At 39.6% G+C, this 12,955-nt stretch overlaps 1 protein-coding gene across 6 annotated transcripts in view; it reads right to left on the bottom strand.

Moving 5' to 3' along the window:
* The window catches only part of MON2 (MON2 homolog, regulator of endosome-to-Golgi trafficking), a 58,855-nt gene that overhangs the window by 40,133 nt on the left and 5,767 nt on the right, over window positions 1-12,955 (bottom strand). For all 6 annotated transcript variants that reach the window (XM_081877790.1, XM_081877786.1, XM_081877787.1 and 3 more), the window contains exons 2-4: window positions 8,528-8,591; window positions 2,239-2,366; window positions 834-965 (exon numbers count right to left, since the gene is read on the bottom strand). In XM_081877790.1, coding sequence (XP_081733916.1) covers window positions 834-965; window positions 2,239-2,325 — 219 coding nt within the window. In that variant the 5' untranslated portion in view covers window positions 2,326-2,366; window positions 8,528-8,591. The remainder of the gene's footprint in view (window positions 1-833; window positions 966-2,238; window positions 2,367-8,527; window positions 8,592-12,955) is intronic.

The following is a 12,955-nucleotide window of genomic DNA, read 5'->3' on the forward strand; positions in this document are numbered from 1 at the left end:
GAAAAGAAAAATAATAATGTACAAGTCACACGACTGCTTCAACACTTTCATGTCAAGAATGCCTCAAGGATGCCCCTCTGTCACCCGTGTGCCAAGTACAAATAGCAATAATACAAAGAGACACTCTCAGACAGGCTCACAACTGTGCAGCTCTCTTTTACTGAAAACTTGATCCAAACTATGCATAATCCGATCACCATAGCTGACATAACTTTTAATGGATGATATTAAGTAGTTGCAACATAATTTTGATAAGCTTGTAGTTTAACTCAACATTTTATTTTGCCAGCTTTAAAACATTTTACATTGCCCAGAAACCTAATTTATAATCTAAGTGTAAAATGATATTGAAAACTTTTTTGGCAAAAGCTCAGATGAAGAACAGATATATTTTGGTCCTTTTCTGCCATGATGCCCACCTGAAAGATTACTCTCCTATTTGCCAGAAAAGGCAATTTGCCAATTGCAAAAGGGCCATCTTGGATTTCCCCCTGATTTTACTAATTCATCCACACTAATGAAACATCTAAATGATCCTTTTCCTAATATTGCTATTTGTGAATGCTATTATTAAGGAAACATAGGAGACCATGGGACACTCTCAGTCTTTTCCTGAGAAGAATTTCAAAGCTAAGGTATTACTTGAATAGGCCTGTAGGGATTGCATAAATAAGCCACACTGGTGTGCCATTTTTCTTTATATTTCCTTTGGTGTACAATGAAAGACAGCCTGTGAAACTTACTTGAGATTCACCGTGGAATTTTCAAGATCAGCTCATATTTATTGGTTAACATATAATGAAATACCACAATTTGATTTATACAGTGCCTACCTTAGAAAGTGCTTCATCATGGACAACTGTGTTGGTTGTTAATAATACAAGGACCGTCTGAAGAAGCTTGAGTTCTTCAAGGCTATTTTCCATCAGTTGCCAAAGCATATTAATAACATTTCCAGCAGCAACCTTGGGAACAAAAATTGAGATGGGCTATTCGATGCCAAGATACTATGTGGGGGGAAATGACTATAGAAGTGTCAATCATTAATTCCATCGTACTTAATAAATATTGAATATGCTTTTTCACCCTGTAAAGATCTGCAGTGGATCGCCTCAAGCAATATGTTCTCTTCTTTGACTGACCTTTTAAGATGGCCCCAATCCACCTCTACTGGAAGCAGGGCTGCAACTCACTCTGCCTACCCAAGAAAGAGGTGGGGAAGGGAACCACCTGGGAATAACAAAGCACTTTTGAAACTACTGAGCTTAAATAGCCCAGAGGCAGCAGTCATAGAAGAGAGGGAGACTGGCTTGCAGAGGAAAAAGCAAAGGCACATAATCTCTTAACCCAAGAGACTGTGTGTGACCCTAGAGGGTCCCAAGGAGGACAACTTGACCTGTCACTCCTCAAACTTAATAGCCTGGAGAAAGGAATACTAGGGTGTCATGGAGCTTAGAAGCTGGGGAGAATCAGCAAGTGTGATGGGACCAGCAGCAGTATTGGGTGAGGACTCAGCACTGTGCAAGACAAGATGAGGTCACTGAAGAGAGAATTTTATTTGTGTGGGAATTTCATTCCCTGGGTGAGTGTTAAGTTGTACCAGTAGCCGAAGCCTCAATAAAGCTAGAGCAGCTGACCGTTTTGCATTATAATCCTAAAATGTAAGGCTTGGTGTAATTCCCCTCAGTTTTTTCCCCCTTCCCCTCAGTTTTCAAGTTGTGCTACACCAACATCAATGTTAACACTAGTCAGAGAGACCTTAAACTGTAGTTTGTGTACCAGTGTCTAACCATGACTCAAAATTGTGCCGTAGGTATATTTATATGTTTATGCTGCCTTTACGCTAGCATAGTTCAACACACATGACTCATCCCCTACCAACTCCACTTTATCCTCACAACAAGCCTGTAGAGTAGGTGAGAGTTGGCAAATGGTTCAAAAATATTCAGTGAGCTTCAGGGCTGAGTGAGTCTCCTCTAACCTCAACAATCAACATACTACACACCATACTAACTCTCATAATGCTAAATACCACATTTCATCTGAAAATAAAACTGAAGGGGAATGCTCCTGCAAGAAGCCAACCCTAATAATCCCTCTGGGGTAGTGTTACATCTACACTGATCCTAAAGGCTATGCCTAGTCAGTTATCTTATTAGGATACTCTCTTTTTTTAAAATGATTCTTCAGCTATGTAAATTAAGCAACACTTCCATACTTGACTACCCCAAGTCTTACCTCTGAAACAACTTCATGAGACATGAGCCTTTGTATAGCTGCTAGACATAGTTGGGTGATCTTTGGTTCTTTTGTTCCACAACCCATTAGAAAAGGCTGAACCACTTCAGAGCTGTTCTCTTTCAAGGCTTTCAAATGGAGAAAAAATAAATATACAATATCACAAGTCCGCAGCTTTGATTAATAAAGAAAACCATCTGTTGAAAATTAATATAATTATAGTGGTATTTCATGGAAAATATATATAAAAGAGATGGAAAGAGTTACAAATTTGGAACTTTTACTTTAATTTTATATCCACGGTAAGAACCTTTTGGAGCAGCTGCTTGAATCTTCTTTCACCTGCCTGTTTGAACAGCATTTACTCCTTGCATTCACTTTGCTTTCCAAGCCTCTGAATTACCCCATTCTCATACACCATATGCAATATTCTACTGAGTCTCCTATGTGCCCATTTTGTCATGGGCAAGATAGCTCTGTGATACAAAACATCCTTATGTTCATTGCACGAGAATACAAGAGTCTGAGCAGAGTACTATGGAACAGAAGACTGATTATTTGATGTCACCTTTCAAAGAGCAAGTCTCAATTGCAGCCTACTTGTTTCAACATAGACTTGCTCTATGTGAACACACTGCTTGCACAGTACAGTAATATTTAATTTAATTGAAAGGTAGCCTAGTTTGCAAAATCGTACATGTGCCAAGTTCTCAAAGATACCCATAGTAAGTCTATAGGAATGATAGTTTTAAATTATACATTGATATTAAACTCTATCTGGAATTTTATCCTTTGACAATGAGTACAAAACTATAGCTACTGCAGAAGTTATATACACTTCTGATCCCAAACATGGAAATTTTAAACCAGATTTTTGTCTTACAACTAAGCAGTATCCAGTATTTTGGGGTGGGGAGAGAGAGACTAGCTGAAGAAACTAATTAAAACAAGCACTTCTTATGCAAATAAGCAGGATTCAGCACTCAAAATTCACTCAAGTATACACACAGTGGGTATACCCTGACAGAAGTTTACCAAAGTTCTGAGCTGGTAATGAATGGTATCCATAAAATATGTTGTATGAAATGCATCTCTTTTCTAGAATCTTATTACTATAGGGTGATAGTCTATTTCTTGCACAAGCACAAGGAAGTTTAATCCAGCAGGAAACATCTGCTCATGGGGGAGAAGGGGAAGTGGCTTTTGCCTGTTTCCTCTCCCAAATCTGTTCTGAGGGTCCCTCAATCCTCCAGAACAGTTTAGGGGAGGGTGTTAGGTCCATCAGGAAAATCAGCCCAAATTACCTCCTCCCCTTGATGAGCAGATGCATCTGCTGGTGCAACAGAGTAAAGTACACTAACAGAAAATAGCCCATAACACTGAGAATTATATTAGGAATATCCAGTATACTGAGCTACAGAAACAATCCAAAGGGGCATCAGTTATATAACCCCTCAACCCAGTTCTGTATTATCAGTGACACTACAGCAGATTAATTAGAAACAGTAACAGAGATTCTGTACTGATGACCTTCGTGGTCCCTTCCAACTCTACAATTCTACGATACAAAATACCATTTCAAATCAGAACGCAATTACTTGAAACTGGAAAAGCCTAGAGAGAGTGAAAGGCCTCAAACTGTGTATGGTTTGTTTGTTTTTTAAAAGAGAAATCTTGATTTGGTTTTCTAGGAAAATGTAAGCAGTGAAGGCATCTATATTAATGCACAGATGTATCGTGTCTTAGAAGATTATTCACAGGTTTATCAAGGCAGCCATTAAACCTAAAAGCGTTAGGTAAAGGTAAAGGGAACCCTGACCATTAGGTCCAGTCATGGCCAACACTGGGGTTGTGGCGCTCATCTCGCTTTATTGGCTGAGGGAGCCGGCGTACAGCTTCCGGGTCATGTGGTCAGCATGACTAAGCCGCTTCTGGCGAACCAGAGCAGCACACAGAAACACTGTTTACCTTCCCGCCGGAGCAGTACCTATTGATCTACTTGCACTTTGACGTGCTTTTGAACTGCTAGGTTGGCAAGTGCAGGGACCGAGCAACAGGAGCTCACCCCGTCATGGGGATTCGAACCGCCGACCTTCTTATCGGCAAGTCCAAGGCTCTGTGGTTTAACCCACAGCGCCTTGTAAATAATGTTGAGTTTAAAGAGGAATTGTACAATGTAAATTAAAGTACTAGGATATAGATAAAAAGTACTAGTAAGCATTTCCAAGTGCTACTGTATTAGTGTTCTAGGCATATAATCTTTGAAGTCTAAAAAGGTAAAGGTACCCCTGCCCGTACGGGCCAGTCTTGACAGACTCTAGGGTTGTGCGCTCATCTCACTCTACAGGCCGGGAGCCAGCGCTGTCCGCAGACACTTCCGGGTCACGTGGCCAGCGTGACAAGCTGCATCTGGCGAGCCAGCGCAGCACACGGAACGCCGTTTACCTTCCCGCTGGTAAGCGGTCCCTATTTATCTACTTGCACCCGGGGGTGCTTTTGAACTGCTAGGTTGGCAGGCGCTGGGACCGAACGACGGGAGCGCACCCCGCTGCGGGGATTCGAACCGCCGACCATGCGATCGGCAAGTCCTAGGCGCTGAGGTTTTACCCACAGCGCCACCCACGTCCCCTTTGAAGTCTAGTTAACTAATTATTCTCCCTAATTAGGGCAAAGGACCATAGTTCAGTGGTAGAGCATTCCAGGTAGGACTGGAAATGTCCCTTGTCTGAAACCCCAAAGAGCTGTCACTGTGGTAGGCAATGGTCTGACTCAGTACAAAGTGGTTTCTGAGGTTCTATTATGTCATAAAAATTTATACTGGGTGTGGGTGGAATTCCACTGTTGCTGTTTTCTAGGTTGCTTATGTCTTTTAAGACTAATCCCGAGTTTTGTTACTAGTTGTAAGTCTTGTCCATAATGATATTTGTGAGGCTGCGACTGTCTTCCATACACTAAATCACTGTATGCTATCTAGTTCTTTAAACAGATAAGATGAGATGCTTCTGTCTCTTAGTGCAAGTTTGTTTGGATTATAGCTGACATTACCTGTCATAGCTTTCCCACTTATGTCAGCATTCATGATAGCAATGAAAACAAAAGAAAAATAAATTAAATAGAAGTGTTAAAGTGAAAAAAATAGGGCAAGAACTATTCTAAAGTATATTCTTATGTAACATGAGTGGATTTCAAGTAATACTAGAGTAATTATTCAAAATCAACTAATCTAAACAATAAAACTAATCTAACTAATCTAAACAATAAAAACTAATTGTGGCATCATTTTTGTTGCAACAGACCACCTGCCCCTGCCCTTCTGTACTCATGTACTCTCAAGTACACAGAAGCAACTATAAATATTTTCTCTGGTGACACTAATGCTTAAGACTTGCTAGTGCAACATTTAAAAGAATAATAACCAACAAGAGAAATATTTTTCTAATCTTAATTAGTTATTTAAGATACTGGTTGTGGACCAGTGAACAGGAAGAAATGGAATAGAAAAATAAAGCATTTTTCAAAGTCTTTTGGTTCATAACAGTAATATGAGTGAATATAAAACTAATCAGATTGGGTAACTGGAATGAATATGGTAACAGGTAAATCTCAAATGAAAGATTGAGTTTAATAGGGTTCACTTCCAGGAAAGTGGGTATAGGTATCCTTGGTGACATCATACATTTTCCTCCATAAAATCTAAATAATTCAAAGTTCATATAATACTACCACAATACTGGAGCAAGGTACACATGAGAACACAGTTAAATTTTTTAAAATGGGCAAATTATTGGGAGGTGGGAGAGGAAAGTTGGTGAACACTTTCCTGTTCTGGCAACTTCTTGTTGAACTGGGCAAATGGGGCTCATATATGGTAAACTCTGTTTACAGGGTTTTTTTTTTAATCTCCTAAGGCAATTCTTTATATTTTTGCATTATGGCCTGTCTAACTCTGACTGTTGTTGACTGGGGTGGGTGGCTGACAGGCACTTGGGAACCCCAGCACAAGGGGATTTCTGCAGGCATTACCAAGATCGCTGCACAGGGCTTCCAATCAGCAGCATACTTTCTAGCCCTTGTTTAAGAAGTGGGCATGGGGTATCCAGATAAGCTCCAATTTAAGTACTAGTTGGAAGATCTTCAGAGCTACATAGCTTTAGGAAGGGAAGTATACAATTTATTTGAATTTTGTACGCTTTCAAATCACTGCCACTATTGCCATCAATACAAAATTATCTGTGACTCCTACAGACACTCTTTCCAGTTGTCTTCACTTCCAGTTTGCAAAACATCATAAGAAGCAGTTTCAAAATCTGTGAGATTTGGGGATGTTTTACTCTCTCAATAGTTACAAGCAATATATTAAATTGTATTTGGTTACCCTAAAATTCTACATTAAAAACATAGATTCATTCAGTAATTAATATAACTAAAGAAAAAGGCTGAAACTGGCAATATTTCATTTACTGTCCATTAAATTTCACAGAATGAGTTGTGGGAGGAATGTTTTGGAGAGGTCCTCTCTATCACTTTTACTTCTCCAAACACATCCATGCAGCAACACATCCTTTTCTCCATATCACCAGCAATTTTGCTTCTTTGTTCTGCTGTTCAACTGGAAGGAGACATCAATTTTCACTCGGATGATCCATAAGGCAGTTTGGAATTGGGAGGAAAAAGATCAGATATGTGCATATTGGCTTAGTCTGCAGAAGCCATTTTCCTGCAGCATCTCTCTCATGAAACAGGGCACCTACATCTATAAAATGTTTGTCAAACTATAAGTTTTGGAGTACTTCAGTAACAGCTAATATAGTAATATAATACATTACTGTTGTTGTTGTTGTTGTTTGTATAATACAAATAGCAGTAAAATACATAGAACGCAATAAGGAACAGGGGGTATGCAACCCAAAATAATCTGTGGGCCACCACAAATGATATACCCTCAACCCCAGAAGAGTGTCCTCTACAGGATGGTATTGAATTGCATCCAGACACTGTACACTGTGTTAACTTACACCAATAATAGCTAAAACACACAAAAAAGCAGAGTGTGCACCCTGTATTAAGATTGGTGTCACCCCAGATCATACAACCATACTTCCAGGAGTGTGTTTCTACATATTCTGGCAAATAGCATACTCAGGGTCACCATGACACCCATGAGGCTGCCCCAACATAGCTCAACATTTGTAGCAGGGCACACTCTTTATTTGTCATCCAATGGATTCGAATGGTTTTCCGGAGGGCTCCAGGGAGCTTTCCAATTGGCAAGACTGGCTCTTCTGCCAAACACTGAGGTGACATGGGAGTCTGAACACCCTTTCCCAACGGGCAAAGTAAGCAGAGCTCTGTGTTATGCTCTAGAGTGAGAACTATTAAGCGAGTGAGCAGGTGGGGGGAAATCCCAGCCAACGTGCTCAGGTCACACTCTATTCAGTAGCTCTGAAGGTGGCAAAGTAAGCTTACTTCTCCTCTGTGCCCCAGTTTTGTCATCCAGTGCAGTTGTTCTGGGTGGCTAAGGCCTATTACCTGTGGGCCTAGGCACATGGTAGAGCCTGTGACTGTTTGCAAGGCATTATGAGGATAATTTCACTTGCATCCACTGGAACTTGGGACTCCAGGTTTTAGAGCAGGCAATTCTGGAGCACTTATTTGTTGGATGTTGTTGGACAGGTTTCAGTTGTTGCAGCCTGAGGGCATTTGAGAGCATTTGGTAAGGTTTGTGCAACAACTGTTGGATCCTTGCCCCTCTTCATTTACAAAATTGGGCAGGGAGGGGTCAGCTGGTTGAGCTAGGAAGGTAATTAATGCTTTCTTACAAGAGGGAATGGATGCATTTGCATGGCATGCCACTGGCTTCACATTGTGGAGTGACTGAAACCTCTATGCCCAGTTCAAATCAAATGCTACGCTAGGAATCATAGTTTGCTGGTCTCAGTCACACGAGGGGTGGGGATAATGAGGTGGAATCCTAAAAAACGTAAACAGGTGCTCGCTGTGTAAACTTTCCCTGAACTTGAGTACCTGGAAACCACTGAGGATTCAAACAGGATCTTCAGATACCAAAGACTATCCCAGAATTTTGATAACTATATATATTTCACCTGCTTTGATGAAAAATTGGACTAGCACATTGTCATAACTTTTATTGAAAACCCATAGACCATTATTATCTTCATGTTCTAAAAGCACTAAAGATATTCTACACCAAATCACACACAAAGCTTTGATTTAAAGAGACTTAAAATAAATTTTCTGATTAGGATTTTTGGTGTTTGCAAATATTTACCTGACAAGACATCACTGTTTCGTGCAGCTATTGTTTTTACTTTTATTATTCCTGACTCAGCAGCCTGTAAAGAAAAGACAAGAGATTATTAATTTATTAGTTTTTTCTTAGAAGCATTTTATCCTATTCTTCAGCTGAAATGGCTCCCCACAGCAGCTTACTATAATCAGTAGTAAGTCATCGCTGACCTCAGGCTTACAATCTAAAAGCCACTTCTCAGACTGTACTATAAGAAAGCAATTCTTCATTTAACAGAAGTGAAATTAAAGTTGTTATGCCTGCAAAATCTTGCGGCAGAAATTGCTTCCCATGAAAGTATATTTCAATGCCCCAGAATGTGATGTATTAACAACTGAGTCTCATTAAATCTCCCATCTCTGCCTTAAGACCTTCACATCGTTATCTCTTTATTATTTGCAAATTTTCTCACTTTTTAAGGTCTCCTATGATATACCCAAGTGCGGTCAATAAACGCCTAGTTAAAAAAGCACAGTTCTGAGGTGTTGGCATGGAAGTTGCTTAAAGGATAATCATAAATACACAATTTTTGTCTAAGAACATCCCATGGCAATCCAAACTATTTTTTTCTGATCTCATTCATGTTTCACATACAATATCCAAGGCATTCAGAGAGGTAGACAAGAATACGAATATTGTGTCTACACAGATAGTGTGCATGCACCAATCAGCACAGTATATACTTCCAATCACTCCCTTATACACAGATTAGATGCCAACTAAACCTAATACACAACACTCTTGCTAATGCAGCAGAAAATCCAACAAGGGTACTGTAACTAAAAAGATGTTAAAACATGCTTGACTCAGCTGAAAAGTTAACTAGAATGGTTCTGCAAACTAACAAGGTTCTGCTACGAAAAAAAAGTTAAATGAAACCAGGGTTGCAAGATTTTATAGCTCAATTCCAATCAAAAGTAAGTCCCACTGAGTTTAATAGAAGTTGTGACCAGTTAAGTGTGCACAGAACTGCATTATTAGCAAATTAATAAAGTACTTAATCACTCTGTTTTACCAAAGAGAAAAAAGATACCAGAGTATTTTGTGTATTTAACATTAAATAGTAAGTTTTCATGACATTCTATGTAGTCCAATTTTAAACCACATATTCTTATATCAAACATTGTTTCATATACAACCTTGGGGGAAACTTATAGAAGCTAACATGTCTAATATAATAAACAACTTGTTCATATTTCTTTCTGTTTCAAGGGCTTCTGTAAAGAATCCAGTTTAAAAAAACCTAATGCCTTGCAAACCATCACATGATCAAGCATGTTGTCTTATTTGAATGCCAAAGTACTGTGTGAACTGTGTGAAATAAAATTTAATTTAATTATTTTTTAACATCATTTGCTAGATGTTTAAAACAGCTCCACAAAACGTAACAATCAGAAGAGGGGGGAAAACAAACAAACACAAATATTAAAGGGACCAGGAGGGGGAAAGGTGAGAGAATAAAATATACAACTAGCTTTGAATTATTGACATATATATTTACATATGTTTTAGGGAAGCTTTTAATGTTTGACACTATTGTATTTTAATATTTTGTTCCCCAGAGTGGCTGGGGAAACCCAGCCAGATGGGCGGGGTATAAATAAATTATTATTATTATTATTATTATTATTATTATTATTATTATTATTATACAATGCAGCTCTTTCAATAAGTGAAGTTAGTACATTTTAAAGACTAGTGTACAGCTGAAAAATTCAAAGTCCTTTTAAGTATTCCTATTAGCCTGTTAAATATTTTACCACACCAATGCCTGTGCTCCTAGATGGCAGATAACTTTGCCTCAGCAGTAACCTGAACCTTCTGTAAAACTGCAATCCTAGTTCAGAATCTTGAAACTGCTGATTCAGCTAGAAAGGCAGCGCTACTCAAAACTGTCAGCTTATGCTGACGGACTCTAAATGAAAGCAGGAGCAGAGCTGTGGAGGACTAACAGTCAGCCGTATCAAGTAATTGCTAAAGCTACCTTGCTGAGGACAATGAAATAAATGGCCTAAAACAACTTTTAAAAGAGTGACACTTTCTTTACTAGTTTCTCACAGGAAAAATGTTCCCAAATATCTTTGGTATAGAGCCCAAGGATGATAGTAGAACCTTGTGCCTATTTCATGGACAGTTACAGGGGCAAAAGTATAAGCCACACATAGAATAGAATCATAGAATTGGAAGAGACCACAAGGGCCATCGAGTCCAACCCCCTGCCAAGCAGGAAACACCATCAGAGCACTCCTGACATATGGTTGTCAAGCCTCTGCTTAAAGACCTCCAAAGAAGGAGACTCCACCACACTCCTTGGCAGCAAATTCCACTGTTGAACAGCTCTTACTGTCAGGAAGTTCTTCCTAATGTTTAGGTGGAATCTTCTTTCTTGTAGTTTGGAACCATTGCTCCATGTCCGCTTCTCTGGAGCAGCAGAAAACAACCTTTCTCCCTCCTCTATGTGACATCCTTTTATATATTTGAACATGGCTATCATATCACCCCTTAACCTCCTCTTCTCCAGGCTAAACATGCCCAGCTCCCTTAGCCGTTCTTCATAAGGCATCGTTTCCAGGCCTTTGACCATTTTGGTTGCCCTCCTCTGGACACGTTCCAGTTTGTCCGTATCCTTCTTGAACTGTGGTGCCCAGAACTGGACACAGTACTCCAGGTGGGGTCTGACCAGAGCAGAATGCAGCGGCACTATTACTTCCCTTGATCTAGATGCAATACTCCTATTGATGCAGCCCAGAATTGCATTGGCTTTTTTAGCTGCCGCGTCACACTGTTGGCTCATGTCAAGTTTGTGGTCAACCAAGACTCCTAGATCCTTTTCACATGTACTGCTCTCAAGCCAGGTGTCACCCATCTTGTATTTGTGCCTCTCATTTTTTTTGCCCAAGTGCAATACTTTACATTTCTCCCTATTAAAATTCATCTTGTTTGTTTTGGCCCAGTTCTCTAATCTGTCAAGGTCGTTTTGAAGTGTGATCCTGTCCTCTGTGGTGTTAGCCACCCCTCCCAGTTTGGTGTCATCTGCAAATTTGATCAGGATGCCCTTGAGTCCATCATCCAAGTCGTTGATAAAGATGTTGAATAAGACCGGGCCCAAGACAGAACCCTGTGGCACCCCACTAGTCACTCTTCTCCAGGATGAAGAGGAACCATTGATGAGCACACAAAGTAGGTTTTACAGTGGTACCTCTGGTTATGAACTTTAATCGTTTCGGAGGTCCGTTCTTAACCTGAAACTGTTCTTAACTAGAGGTGTGCTTTCGCTAATGGGGCCTCTTGTTGCCGCTGCCCTGCTGGCACACAATTTCTGTTCTCATCCTGGGGCAAAGTTCTCAACTCGAGGTAATTCTTCCAGGTTAGCGGAGTTTGTAACCTGATGCGTTTGTAACTCAAAGTACCACTGTACTTTGGTACCTTGGGTTAAGTACTTAATTCGTTCTGGAGGTCCGTTCTTAACCTGAAACTGTTCTTAACCTGAAGCACCACTTTAGCTAAAGGGGCCTCCTGCTGCCACCGTGCTGCTGGAACACGATTTCTGTTCTCATCCTGAAGCAAAGTTCTTAACCTGAAGCACTATTTCTAGGTTAGCGGAGTCTGTAACCTGAAGCGTATGTAACCTGAAGCATATGTAACCCGAGGTACCACTATATATACTAAAGAGTAACCACCATAGTATTACTCAGCATACAAATATAGACTGGCTTATGATTGTATCCCCTGTGGAACTTGAAATATGGGTACCCCCAACAAAAATTTAAAATTCGGCTTTGTAATTTGAAATTTATGTACTTTGGTATGATTTGATGTGATTGGTCGGTTAATAAAAATTATTTTTTAAAAAAACTAAAAACTAAAAACAAATATAGCCTGTCTTTGTCCAGCACATGTATTAGTGGTACATGGCACAAAGCCTCCATTGTACTTTTAAATATATCCCTTCTAATCATAAAGTTTTTATTGTCATGCTTGAACATAGATTGAGAATGGAAGTTAAATGTGTATAAACTGAAATTCAACACAAACGGGTTTTCCATTTATCCCTATAATTTTATTAATGTTGTGTTATTACAATTCATAGCCAAGACCATTAAACATTAAATCTGAGCCCCCAAAATCTGCTCTGGATGGTGAACCTGGATCATCTGGTAATAGGTCCCAATGTGTTCAGTGAGAGTAGATGTGCAATGGACTGCACTGTTAAGGCATTACAAGCTACATAAAATGAAGCATTATAGCTATACACCTGCCAAATTATGTGCTGTTGGAATGATAGTAAAAATACTAAAACAAAAAAATTCTGCTGTTTTCATGTACAGGATTCACTACTGGGTTAAAAAAAATGGTTAATGTTCCTTGTGCAATGAGTACCATGCAGTTCAATGCTAGTTTAGAAACCAG

Source organism: Podarcis erhardii (genome assembly GCF_964252035.2).
Source record: "Podarcis erhardii genome assembly, chromosome: 10".
Lineage (NCBI taxonomy): Eukaryota > Metazoa > Chordata > Lepidosauria > Squamata > Lacertidae > Podarcis > Podarcis erhardii.